The sequence below is a fragment of the Thunnus maccoyii genome, chromosome 11 (genome assembly GCF_910596095.1).
Source record: "Thunnus maccoyii chromosome 11, fThuMac1.1, whole genome shotgun sequence".
Taxonomy (NCBI): domain Eukaryota; kingdom Metazoa; phylum Chordata; class Actinopteri; order Scombriformes; family Scombridae; genus Thunnus; species Thunnus maccoyii.
This window is the reverse complement of record NC_056543.1, coordinates 24898702-24912728: the sequence shown is the minus strand read 5'-3', so window position 1 is coordinate 24912728 and position 14027 is coordinate 24898702. Positions and strand designations below refer to the sequence as shown.

Below are 14027 nucleotides of genomic sequence, written 5' to 3'. Positions count from 1 at the left end.
TTTTTTGTTAACATTTAGATGTTGAGAAAAAAAGAAGTAAACAGAAAACGTGGTATTTACAGTGTAGAGCCAAACTAAACCAAATAGAGATCTGGAGCAGAGGACAAGTGGGGATAAATAAGCTTACTTGTTCTGTAGTGTTTTTTTTAACCAATTTTGGTTACTAATGAAAGCAGTTAAAGAAAACTAGCTGCTGATTAAAACAAACTGTTTAATAAGTATTTACACTGCAAAAGATATAGCACCATATTTTCAAATGATTGACTCATACCAGTTTTTTAATAATGAAAAGAAACACTAGTAACTTTGCAGATTTAGTTTTTGGGTGAAAAGAACCATAGAATAAATTATTCACTTATCTGCTAAATGTACCTTTGTATTGATAGCCTTGCTTGGTTATTCACTGGGACCAGTTTGATTCAAGGGTTTGAGAAAGTGTGATTTTATCATTTTTTGGCCTCATACAGTTACAAAGCTCTGCTCCCTTTTTTTTTAAAAGAGTAAATTTTGTAACTTTGTGTTTCTTCAGCATCGTCTTTCATGACATTTCATCACATCTTCATGACATTAGAGTCATAACATACCTCCAGTTTTGGACTTTTTTACTTTTGGTAAAGATCTTTTCCGGCAGCTTATGTAAAAGCTGTCATAGAAAAAGTTTTTAAAAAGTTAATTTGTCAAAGTAAAGTATCAAAAAAGTATCTTGGTATCCATTTTCAAACTCAGACAAAATGAAAAAACAATCAAAAGCAAATGTGACCAGCTTCATCTCATCTGACATAATTCTTGATCTCGGCTCTTTAATATATGTTGTCTGTGTTGTTCTGCTCATAGTTTCACTGACTGATTAACTGATTGACTGATTTGTATCTGTTGTTGCAGCTCTACGATAAGATCAACACCAAGTCATCCCCACAGATCAGAAATCCCCCCAGTGATGCTGTGCAGAGAGCCAAAGAGGTGAATGCACACACACACACACACACACACACAAGCTAACACACCACATTTCCTACACACTCTTTATGCATTCATACAGCAAAAAGACATACAGCCGCATTAACGTAAGCACATATCCACTCAATGTCTGTCCCGTTTGTCTTCATGTGTGATCTGTGTGACGATAATCAATTTAATATGTCGTAAAGATGACAGGCTCAGTAGCTGCTGCCTCTTCTCTCGAACACTTTAACCTCACAGTTCTGTCGGTGCTTCGGCTTTATTAATCCTTCTGACCTCTTGCTCACTAAAGCTCTAACTCAACACTGCTGTGGGTCATTCTGCTCTCCTGCTCTGTTCGTTTAAAGAAGCGTCTCTCACAACCACGCACAACCAGAGGTCCTCGAAGTGTCTGTAGGGCGGCCTCAGCAAAATGAGAAATACTTTACCATAGTTCATATTTATGAGAAAATGTTGAGAAAATGATCGTAATAATCAAAATGGTCATCAAAAGTAAGGGCAGGCAGTGGAGTCTTTGGCCTAATATTTGTATCTCAGGGATATTCCTGAGCTGAAGAAACAAGAAAACCTCATTTATTTGTTTCAAAGGTTTATAAAGTCAGTTTACAAGGCAAGTTTTACAAGCCTCAGGACTGTGAGTACAATTTAATAAGCAAGTTTCCTGTTTTAAAGTTGATGGGAGTCACTGATTAAATAATTTATTTTTTTTCACTTTCTGTACTGACTTTAGATATGAAAGCTGAAGAGTGCTAAGTTTTTACATTTTTGGCTTCAAAGGGGCTAATAGTTTGGCCACACTGAAGCTACCCAAGGCGTCAGGTTGATTTATAGTTCAGTGTCAAATTTCACACATTGACAGCACTATAACAGCACTTAATTTTTTGTCATTCACTGTGTGATATAGAGCGACAATGTCAAGGTCGGCCTTGTCTCATTATTGAATAGGAGACTACTCCTGTGTGTCCGTTCTTTCACTCAGTGTCAAGTATAGAGAGTGGTGATCACAGCGAGCAGTGGAGATGGCTTTGATAGATGTGTCTTACTGAAAAGAAGAAGACTACTAATTAAGTCTTTCTGCAACTTGTTTCATGTTGTCCTCACTACCAACAATCTCCACCTGCATCAGAAACTTGTAGGAGAAAACAAAAGCTGACCAATCACAGCACCTCCGGTCTCCAAGTGGCATCTCTATAGCTGCTGTAGCGTACAGCATTCATACAGCGGCTACATGCATGGTGTTCATTACTACACATAATCCCTTAATGCACAATTGTAAATCCACTATTGCTGTTATTTTGTTCAGAACGTTAGTCTTACATCCATCCATCCATCTTCCATATCTGCCTGTTTTTATGGGGATGACGTGGAAGGTGGTGAAACATCCCGGACAGTTTTCCAGTCTGTGGAAAGACTGACACTCAAACAGATAAACACATTCAAAGGAGTGAAACTTGAGCATGTGGAAAAAGCACACACCAACACGGACAGAACATGTCCATGAACCCCACAAAGGAACAGTCCAGACCTAATTGCTTTGAGTCAACAGACTAACCACTAAGACACTGTGCTGGCAACGTTGGTTTAACAGCTGCAATGAAATTAAACTGACTAAAAAAACAAAGAGACTGGATTATTTAATTATGTATTTTCAGTTATTGCGTCTTCTGTGGGCTTGTTTTAAACTTCAGTGACCTCTTGAGGTTTATTTGTTCTTTATCCAACTCCCTGTGACTCAGGCCCATTGTCAGAGCAGCTGTACTAGAGCCCAGTGGCCTGTTTACAGAGAGCTGTTTTAATAAAGATCACTGGCTTCTGAGCTTGACCTTCCTCATTAGAAATGCTGTGGGGTGTAGCAGACACACACACACACACACACACACCAACAGTGTGTTTGTGGGCTATTAGTATGGCTTCATTTTCTTACAGAGAGTTGCATTATGGTCTCCAGGGTTTCACCCTGGTTATGCTGAATTCACATCGACACTGTTGGACTGGGTTTATGTGTTTGCCTCTCAGTGTACTCAAACACTCAAGCAGGCTGCAGACTGGAATTGGTGCTTAACAAGGAGTGTGAAAGAAGAGGGAGTGCGTGAGGGAAAAACATGGATCAGTGGTGTGCATTGTGAGTGTATTTGCGTTCGCTTGTGCATGCCGGCGGGTATACAAAATGTTGCTGTGTTTACGTTGTGTGCTTTGTTGAGTGAGCAATTAAAAAGTCTGAACAGCGAGGGAGTGGGTGAGGGCTGGCGTCTTAAATCCCAGCACTGTTAAGACAGGGAAAGCCATTTAGGGGAGCCGAGCTCTGTTTTATGTGGCTTCAGTTGATGTCAAAGAGATCTGGTTAATTAACACTGTTCTGGTACACTGTGTCCTAGAAGTTGGAGTCTGCTTATAGAGCAAAAGTGTGGTTCACATTTTCCTACTTAAATAAGTCTAGATGGATCAAGAGTTGTGGATGGAGCCACAACAGTTGCAACACTGTCTGTGTGGGTGTGATGAGTGAAACAGCATTTTAGTCCTATAGTGGAAGACTTTCATCTCTTCCGCGTCGTTTATTAAATTTATTGCTGTCTCTATGGAGAACCAAACCTCACAGACACTTCAGTATTAGAAGCACACCAAACTCTGCTTTTAGCCAGACTGGGGCCTTACTGTATTTTTCAAGCATCTCAGAGTACAAAGTTTGTCCTGAGCGGCCCAAAATTCTTGGAGTGATGCATATTTGGTGCTGTTTTCAAACGCGAGAGTAGAAACAGTCTGTCAGCTTTCCTCACTTAAGAAACTAATTATAGTTTCCAGCGTGTAGGAGAGCTCAGGGTTGTCCTCACTTGTCAGAGAGTTCCCACAAAGAGTTCCCAGCAGATGGCAAACACTTGGAAAAATGTGCTCACACTCTGAGAGATGAGGGAAAATAGAGAGTAAAACATTTTATGTAAGTATCAAGAAGCTTCTTCAAAGTTATTGATTGGATTGACAGATTTTTACTCCATATACTGTGTCCACTAAAACAAGGAGTGAATTTATTGTTTGTTTGGATCCCCATTTGTTGTAACGTTGGCAGAAGCTACTTCCTAGTTCTCTAACTGGCAAAAAGGAAGCACAGCAGCAAAGTTCAGGATTTCTTATAACTGTGATTGCTTTCATTGTACTTTCATGCTCCAATTCCTGTTCAATAATTTCCATCATGTGATTTAAGTGTTTGATGCAAATAGATAATTTCCATGTATCTGGGTCAGTACAGCTCATATAAAATAATTTCTCCAAGTATAGACGAGGACCCATTACAATTACAATTAATAATACAGTATCTGTATATATAATTGGTTATAGATCTATGATCCATAATGTTGTGTCTAAATGGCCCAGATGCACCATTCAAATAACTTGGACCATGATATTAGAAGAACAGCAACACAGAATTAATGATTGTAGCCAAAGCATGCTCACATTTAATCCATAGTCCTAATTTATAAGAAATTTAAAATGAAGGTGAACTCAGGAAGCAGCGTAATTACAGAGGAACCAAACAGAAGTCATCATTTGACTATAGCTGCTCAGAGTGCAGGAGGCTTCAGCTCTTAAGTATACAGTAAATATTTTGAGTCCTCCGATAAAAAAAAAAAGAAAGTGATCTTGAAAAGTTCACTCTTCCACTTTCGCCGATCACCTGACTGTGTTGTATACTGCTGTGCAGCTCTGATTCTTATTTTTAGTCCCGGTCAACTTTTAGCACGAGTGATTCTGAGATATTTGACAAATATTGGACTAGGACTGCTTCAGTACAGTTTCACCTCAAATGAACTCATTTAATCTTGGTTGTGCCTTTAGGGGTTACCCCCCTCCTCCTCCTCCTCCTCCTCCTCTTCCTCATCAGCTTTACCTCTGTCTCCACTGATTCACTCCGGCTGACACTGAAATGCTTTGAACCAATCAGACTGCAGCTTCCAGTGGATTCTGACCCAACAGAGCAGTGATAAGGGGCTTCAAACTTCAATAAAACTTTCCTCTGACTGCACTAATACACTTTTTTCACCTCTACACTGTTATATCTTATCAGTTGAATGAGTTCTGTTAGTGTTGTGTTAGAACTAATCTTTCTTACGAGTGAAGCTACCTGCTTTGGCTATAGATACTAATCTCACCTCCCCCCCTAATTCACAGCCCATTTCCAATTGGCTGGCATTGATTAAAGGCAGGGGTAGAGTTTTGCTCTCCCCTCACCTCTGTCATCACTGACTCTCTCTAATAAAGACAGTCAACAGCCTGTGTAACCCGTCTTCCTGTGTCTTCCTCCACTTAAGAGTTCCTCCCAGGATGAAGCAAGTGGCGCTTTGAAACATCTGGAATATGTAAGCCCCAAGACCTCATCACACTACTGCCATGTTCACAAGACTAATGACAGCGTAAGCCAGAATTAGCTGGCATGGCTTTTAACCCGTTTTATTGGAGTTGGCTTGGACTGAGGGGGAGTAAAAAATAAAGATAACACCCATGAAGGTCACTGATGTGTAGCAGCTTCCTTTTCCTGTTTGATCAAACATTGTGTTTACTGGTGTGAATCAAAGAAGAGAGTGTGTGTGTGTGTGTGTGTGTGTGTCAGCTGCAGACGTATTGTAACATGGTTTTGATTTGCTCTTGAGTATTTCAAGTAAATGTGATTATTACAGTTTAGAGATAATGAATACCTGGATGTACACAGAGGAAAAACACACCACACACCCCTCTGATTGACCAGCATACTCGAGGAAGAGAGTCCATGATAACCTTACAATGCAGGTTTCAGGCCTGTATTCACACACTCACACACACCCCTCCCTTCATGGAGACCTCACCTCTACAATGCCACATTCACCAGTCAGGCGCAACATAACTGGAGCTGACATCAAACTAAGTCACGCCAAAAGAGAGGAGGAGGAGGAGGGGCAAAGCCTTGACCAGATTCCTTGACTGGTTGACTGGTGTCCAAAGTTGGTCTCAGGTTGGCAGTGATGATGATGTGGGAGGCGGTGTCAGGGAAACTTTGAGAGGGTCTGTGAGGTTGTCGGGTTACTCTTCATAAGCTGTCTGAGGTGCAGCAGGTAGGGTGCTGTGGCGTGAATGTGTCAGTGAGACGTTTTGGATTCGGGCACAAAGAAGGCAGACTGTGGCTTAAACCAAACTCTTGCTTTTTCTCTCTCTGCGTCAGGTACTGGAAGAGATCTCCTGCTACCCAGAGAACCACGAAGCTAAAGAACTCAGACGGATACTGACCCAGCCGCATTTCATGGTAAGTCAAAAAACACACATACATTCACACACAACTAGGGCGCTCATATCCGTCATACCGCTCAGACGGGTGCAGGAGGCCCCTTAACAAACATTCAGGACTGCTGACGACGCTGCTAGATGTAGCACAGCTGAATCCCCGTATCTTCATTCAACAGACACCGCCTGAGCAATTTTAATAGGAAGTGTTGTACATACCTCTACTTTGAATACCATACTTGTACAGGCTTCTGACTGTCTTTTAGATGCTCTAACTGCCTCTGCCTTCACCCAGCGTGACGTTAGAAAGAGCTAAAAAGAGAGACATAGGTATGTGACAGAGACAGCGTTATTTTCTACATCATGTTTTGTTTTGAAGCTTGATATTTGAATGTACATTTTGAATTTAAGTGCCTCTGAACACACTTGAAACATCATTTAAACTGGGTCTAAGGATCTGAGCAGCAGGAGTTCATCTATTTAGGGGAAAGTCATTCAACTGTCAGCAGCCTCCCCTGCTAATCCTATCACATTAATGCATCTGATTTCCGACTCTGATCAATGGCCTGCTCAATATCAGATAGACAGACCAACAGAGAAGGGGAGGGAGGGAGTGTGGTGCAGGGGAGAGGAGACACAAAAAGGAAGAGGACTAAAATAATGATAAGCAGTGCAAAGATGGAAGGAGAGGGTGCAGATTGTGATGCGAGGAAGGAGGGGAGGTGTGGATGGAGGTCAGTAAGGCGTGTCTGATGCGATGTGCTGTGTCGGGTCAGAGGCCGGGATCCTTCATAGCGCTAGAGGAGCGTAAACTGACGGAGGGAGGGAGAAGAGAGAGGCACCTTCATGTTTCACATTCCAACGGGTTCAAGCGAGAGCGAAGTTTAGACAAAACCAGTTGAGCCATTTGAGGATTTTGTGTTCTGTTTATAAATGTGTGCATTAGGGAACAGATGACCTCAGAGAAATAGAAATCATAGTATATACTTGAGGATTTTCTTCAGTCCCTATTTCTTTAAGGAATGACTTTAGGATTAGAAATAGTGCTTGAGTTTTCAACAATAAGTCTGGAAATATTACATTTTTTTAATACAGTCAACAAATCCTATGAAAAGACCAAAACCAACAATGCATAAGTCCGTCCCCCTACACTTTCTGACTTCCCTACTCTGTCTGTGACACTCAGCCCCAAGCCCACTGGTTCCTACTGAAGATGTGGGTGTGTATATATATATATATATATATACATATATATATACAGTTTCATTCTTTAAAAAAGAAAGGTTATGCAATTTATTTTTAAGCAAACATTCAAACAGGAGTAATAATATGCTGTAGTGAGTATTTAAAGCAAGAGGACAGTGTATCTGGGATTGACTCAAAATTAACTACAATGCCCGTGTTCATTGTAATGAAGGAACACGTCATGGTTCATTTATCTGGTTTTTGGTAGTTTTTGGACAACAGTAGAAGAGGAATAAGCTACCATATATAAGGTTTTGGCTACACCAGAAACTTAGTAGGATCAATTAGTTGCTGGTTTTGTTTTTTTAATGGATTTTGTTGACAATAAGAAAAATCACCAACCTCATCCTTAAAGATAATGGTTGACATTAGGATAATGTAAACCTAATAGTCATCCAAAGTAGGTAGGATTGTCCCTGGGTTTAACTTTTGCTCCACCGTTAAAGGAAAACTATGGTTTATTACAACTAGTGGTGTAGCGGAACGTAGTTGATCCGTACTGATCGCCCCCCATGGTTTGGCACACATGTGACTCAGGGATTACTGGCAAAATTTAATGTCTCATTGGAGACAAAGTAAACAAATTGCTGTAGCCACAAGTTATGGACAGTCAGCGTGTCGCTTACAGGGATTTTAGAACCAAACCAGCATCTAATGTGTCTGAAGTGACATCTGCAGGTGTGTTTACATGCTGTTCAACTATCTACCTGCTAACTGACGTTAGCGGTGCACTTTTCCCCGGTGAATGTTTGTTTGGTGGCTCGTTCAAAAAGCTAAGCTGCAGGACGAGACGTGTGTTCATGTTTGTAAGTTATCATCAAGTTTTGATGATGGACACAGGCTATTGTTTCATTCACTACCATGTTTAAAGGAAGAGAATATCATGCCTCATATTGCAATTTAATTTAACAACAGAGTGTTGAATATTTTACAGATTTTGTTTAAACATTGGACATGTTGAATGTTGTTTTCATTTAAGACCAAAAGTTATTTGCTGTAAGTATTTTACAGAATAAATGGAAAGCAAAGTTATATCTTGTCTCTTTTTGGCTGATCCAAAAAAATGATCCGATGCATGACTCATCCGTGACTGACCAGTACGAACTGAACCTATGATTTATGATAACATTTTATTTGCTGAGATCTTGGAACAAACAAGCGATCATACAGGTTGTAGAAGATGGTTTAAGAAATGACTTTAGTGATTATGACACTGTTGTCATAGTCAAAAGAACTGATGGAGCTTCAAAATAGAAACACAAGTTGTAATAAACTAGTTTTCCTTTAAGGGAAACTGAAATTCTACCTGCAGGTGATGGCACTGTATGTCCTCTGTCTCTTTTTTTTTTGTCTGAAGTACTGCTGCACTGTAAAATACCTTCACCTTGGAAACTATTGAGCTGCTCTGGACTGACCTTTTCTTTTGTCCAACTATATTATTGCCTTTCATTTGAATGTGTCTCATGTACCAGGCCAGAAGGCTCAGGCATCTGCTGGTTTTCTCTGAAATTCATTGCAGTGTTAAATGCTGCTCTGAAAAGCTTTTCTTTATTCTTTTCAGAGTATTCAACAGGGGCATCAGTTAAAATCTCTACCCTGCCCCTTTCTTAACTCCGTGTTTATTATCTCTTGTGCTCTTTCTCACTTATCTGCTCTTGTGCTGCTTTGCTGTTTCGCTTTTTCACTCTTACTCAAGCACACCCACATTGCATGGAAGGATTAGTTAACCCCTTAACCTTGTCCTCATTAGGGTACAGTCTCTCTCTCACACATACACACACACACACACAAACTCACACAACCTTAACTTCCTCTGTGTCTTAGAACATGAAATTTCTTTTGTGTGATGTAGTGTGACACAGGAGTTAGAGACACTGCCATTGCCTTCATGTTTCTGCCTCTCTGATTTGCTCTCCTTCTGTGTGTGTGTGTGTGTGTGTGTGTGTGTGTGTGTGTGTGTGTGTGTGTGTGTGTGTGTGTGAGACGCTGAGGGAAGACAGTGACATGTTTCCCCTTTGTTAAGGTTTGATTGCAGTCTTTTTAAGTTCAGACTGGTTTGTTAAAGTGCCACTCAAGGGCTTCTGTGGCTGTCAGAGGAGTAGAGTCGAACACTCTGTGGGTGTGAGGCACCAGCGGGCTCTGCAGCAACATAAGACATGCTGCTTTAACTCAAACAGACAAAGGGGCTTCAGACTAAAGACTCCTGTGGAAAAGGGGGAATACCTTTAACTATGGCAGAGTAGAGGTTCAGACAAAGTCCATTCTAGCAGGGATGGTTCTTAGTCGATGAGCCCATTGAGCAAGAACTGGCTGAACATCTCCTGTGGCAGACCATACTTCCTCTTCTTCTTCAGTTGCTACAGAAAGTACATCCTCTGCTGGACCTTTTTGAGGATGGAGTTGATGTTGGTCCCCTACTTCAGGTCTTGAGAAATGATAGTTCCCAGAAACTTGAAGGTCTCCACAGTTGACACAGGGCTGTTGGATCTTGTGAGTAGGAACACTGCTGAGGGGTGTCTCCTAAAGTCCACTGTCATCTCCACAGTCTTGAGCGTGTTCAGCTCCAAGTTATTCTGACTGCCTCAGAGCACCAGCCATTCAATCTCCTGCCGATATGCTGACTCGTTGCCATCTTGGATGAGTGTGATGACTTCAGTGTCGTCTGTGAACTTCAGGGGTTTAACAGCTGGATCCTTGGAGGTGCAGTCGTCAGTGTAGAGGGAGAAGAGCAGTGGGGAGAGGACACCTCCCTGGGGAGCACCAGTGCTGACTGTCCGATTACCAGAAGTGACTTCCCCCGGCATCACCTGCTGTTTCCTGCCTGTCAGGAAGCTGGTGATCCGCTAATAGACGGCAGGGGGTACAGTGAGCTGCGAGAGTTTGCGAGAGGATTTCTGGAGTGATGGTGTTGAACACCGAATTGAAGTCCGCAAACATGAAAACTGTAGGGGGTCCAGCAGATGTCCTGTGACGTTCTTCAGGTGGGCCAACACCAGTTGTTCAAAGGACTTCATGACTACAGACGTTGTCATGGCAACAGGCCTGTAGTCATGCAGTGCTGTGATGGAGGATTTCTTGGGGATCAGGAGGATGATGGAGTGTTTTAAGCAGGAGGGGACTTCACACAGCTCCAGGGATCTGTTGAAGGTCTGCGTGAAGATTAGAGCCAGTTGGTCAGCACAGGCTTTAAGACAGGAGGGGGAGACATTGTCTGGACCCGGTGCTTTCCTGGTTTTCTGTCTCTGGAAGAGCCGGCTCACATCCTCTACACATGTCTTGAGTATCGGGGAGGAGGGTAGGGGGGTTGCCTGAGGTGTGATGATTTGCCTCAGCAGGGGGGGATGTTCTTCTGTAGTTTGTGATGTCTTGCAGGCCTTTGCAGGGTCGTTGGCTGAATAAGGTAATGAGTGTTCTTGCAGTGTCCTAGCATTTTGTCATTAAGTTACATAAATAAGGATATTAACAGTATTTTCTGAATGAGAGGTCAGTCCTACCTCCTCTCTCAAACTGGCTGGACTTTGGAGACCCTTGCCATTTCACATTCAATTAGTTTATACTGTGCGTAAAACAAACAAGGCAAATGAAGATGACTCTGCGTTCTTCCTTGAGATGAATGGCGAAGAAAACTGCACCTTAACCTGTCGTAACTGCACCTTAACATAACATCTGCCCAGTAATTTTTAATATCATTTTAATCAGAGCCCCACCAATAAATCAACTGTGCCGATATATATTGGGTGATAATAGTTCATTATAGACAGATAGCGGGACAAAAAAACACATTTTGCCAGCACAGTTGGAGGATGCAGGTTCTGATGACCCCAAATAAAAAAAGGAAAGGCTGTCAGTGTCTCTGGCTTGACTTTATTCTGTCAATTCTGGTCATACCCAACCATAACTGCACTGTCTTGCATTTCTGTGCCACTCGACCCTGAACTGTAGCCAGCGTGCCTCATCATTCCAGACACCACTGTAGTCACGCACATTGTTCTGTATTTGTTTCAAGTCTAACTCTATGTTTGCATGTGTGACCACAGGCCTTGTTGCAGGCCCACGACGTGGTGGCCCACGAAGTTTACAGCGACGAGGCTCTGAGGGTGACACCTCCACCCACCTCGCCCTACCTGAACGGGGACTCCCCTGAGAGCACCAACGGAGATATGGACCTGGAGAACGTCACCAGAGTCCGCCTGGTCCAGTTCCAGAAGAACACAGACGAGCCCATGGTACACAGTTTCACACATTTACTGTACGGCTTTGTTAAGACCTGTTGTGTTGGTATCATCCACTGACTCCAGATTTGCCTGTGTTCATGGATGTAGGGTATCACGCTGAAGATGAATGACTCAAACCACTGCATCGTGGCAAGGATAATGCACGGGGGAATGATACATAGACAAGGTACACTTTTTCTCTCTCACAACTGACATTTACTGCACACTCTACATCTTGATAAAGGGCACTGTATAAGTTGTGACCAGAGAACAACATCCTGTAATATAGTCAAATTTGCCACAGCAGAAGAAGAGAAGTTTAGTGGCATTTATTAAAACACAGCCTCAGTTTGACTATTTCCTGTATACTGATGCACCACTTGTGCCTGGTCGGTTCAATAATTTATTTAATTTAAATAATAGGTTATAGTTTGCATTAAAGTATTATATTATTATTCATGTAAATCTACAGGAAGCAGAAATAGAACAGAGTTTTTTCAGTTCCTCTTCAAGTCTTCTGAAAGGACGGTCAGGATACACAAAAGAAACACCAACTTTTCTTAAAGAGGAGACAAACAGGGTGATAAGCCTTTGTATATGCATCCATTTTTCCAGACATTTCAGCAGCTGATTTGTCTCTGCTGTTGTGGTTGAAACACTTGGTCTCTATTGTGACTATAGCATAATTAATCTCCAGTTGTGCTTATTGGAAAGCCACCACAATTACAAAGACTCCCTGTACTGTTCTTTCAACAGGGAAAAGAACAACAAAGGCTAATGAAATATACTGTGGCTCTGTAACGAGGAGGAAAGTTGGATTACACATTTCTCTTCTCATTTCTCCCTACTTATTCTCTGCTTCCCTATCAGGAACGTTGCATGTAGGAGATGAGATTAGAGAGATCAACGGCATCAGTGTGGCCAACCAGACTGTTGAGCAGCTGCAGAAGATGCTGGTGAGTGTGTGTGTGTGTGTGTGTGTGTGTGTGTGTGTGTGTGTTTTTGTGTGTTTGCTTATGACTGTAAGCACATACTTAAGTGTATCTCTACATTACTCTTTATCTGCAAAATGTCACAAGCTGAAGTGAAGATAAGATAATATTTGCTTGTTTCTCCACAGAGGGAGATGCGAGGCAGCATCACCTTTAAAATAGTGCCAAGTTATCGGACACAGGGCTCCTCGTGTGAGGTAACACCGCCTCCTCTTCCTCTTCCTCTTCCTCTTTACTGCGAATCATGAGCTCTTGATCTGGTTACTAACCGCTCGCCTGGTCACTGAGCGTGTGTATGCGTGTAACCTAATTATATTGTGTGTGTGTGGGGTGTACTGTGTGTGTTCTGCGTATGTGTGTGTGTGTGTGTGTGTGTGTGTGTGTGTGTGTGTGTGTGTGTGTTTGCTGTGTTTTGTTGGGGCTGGGTCAGATATTCAGCACACCAATTTCACAACCAAGATACCGGAACTCCTCCTCTCCCCCCTCTGGTCCAGGAATGAGCAACACCTCTCTGTGTGATCCCACCCACCTGTAGACACACTCACACACTACAGGTGTGGACAAAATAACAGAAACACCTTAAAATTCAATGGCTCTGCTGTCAGTACCAAAGCTCATAATGTCTGGCTTTTGTTGAGATTGGTGCATCAGTTATAATAACAACAATGCTAATGTATATATAAAGAGAAAGTCTTACAAATCCTAAACTACAGCCTCAGAAACACTCATCAATATTAATATTGTATATTTGAATAATATTTATATTAATACTGGATAAAATGAATCTGACTATGCAGCTTTCCTGAGCTTCATGGAGCTTTAGGGGGCATTCAGACTGACATCAGCTCTGCATGAAAAAACGCAGCCCTCCTGTTCATTTGAACGAGATCAGTACGTTGACACAGTGGGGGCGCCACCACTGAGGGCTCAGCTAAATAACGCGGCGGTCATCCAGCAAAAAACTTGAACCTTCAACCTTTTTTAGTGTGTCTTTCAGCTCAATATTTGGTATTGGTATAAATCCACTGTCACCACCTGCTCAGCACCAAACAGCAGACAGACAATGTTAATGATTAGCTGGTGAACAAAACTAAGCTAAAGCTGGCAAATAAATAGACAGATATTTCTTTCAGGAGTTGCTGGAGACATAAACACAATCATTATTGAACATTTGTCAGGTGGTTAGAGACTCGACTCCAAGTGAGTGTTAATATTGCTCCGTTTCTGCTGAAAGTTTACATAAGCAACCGTTTTCATTCAATATGTTATAAGGTGAATTGTCAATTTTGTGTTTACTGCCCAACCAGGCAAAACAAATCAATCATTACTGCTTTAAATCAGCACCTAATTCACTCTTGACAAAAAAACAAAC

The 14027-nt window shown here is 41.9% G+C and overlaps 1 protein-coding gene across 11 annotated transcripts in view; it reads left to right on the top strand.

Annotated features, from left to right (window-relative positions):
• caska (calcium/calmodulin-dependent serine protein kinase a) overlaps positions 1-14027 on the top strand; it is a 121403-nt gene that overhangs the window by 91651 nt on the left and 15725 nt on the right. For 6 of the 11 annotated variants that reach the window (XM_042425461.1, XM_042425468.1, XM_042425465.1 and 3 more), the window contains 6 exons: positions 883-960; positions 6146-6226; positions 11487-11675; positions 11772-11850; positions 12534-12619; positions 12784-12852. In XM_042425461.1, coding sequence (XP_042281395.1) covers positions 883-960; positions 6146-6226; positions 11487-11675; positions 11772-11850; positions 12534-12619; positions 12784-12852 — 582 coding nt within the window. Of the gene's footprint in view, positions 1-882; positions 961-5261; positions 5310-6145; positions 6227-11486; positions 11676-11771; positions 11851-12533; positions 12620-12783; positions 12853-14027 lie in introns of all 11 variants that reach the window. The other 5 variants (XM_042425464.1, XM_042425458.1, XM_042425467.1 and 2 more) reach the window with 1 other exon arrangement.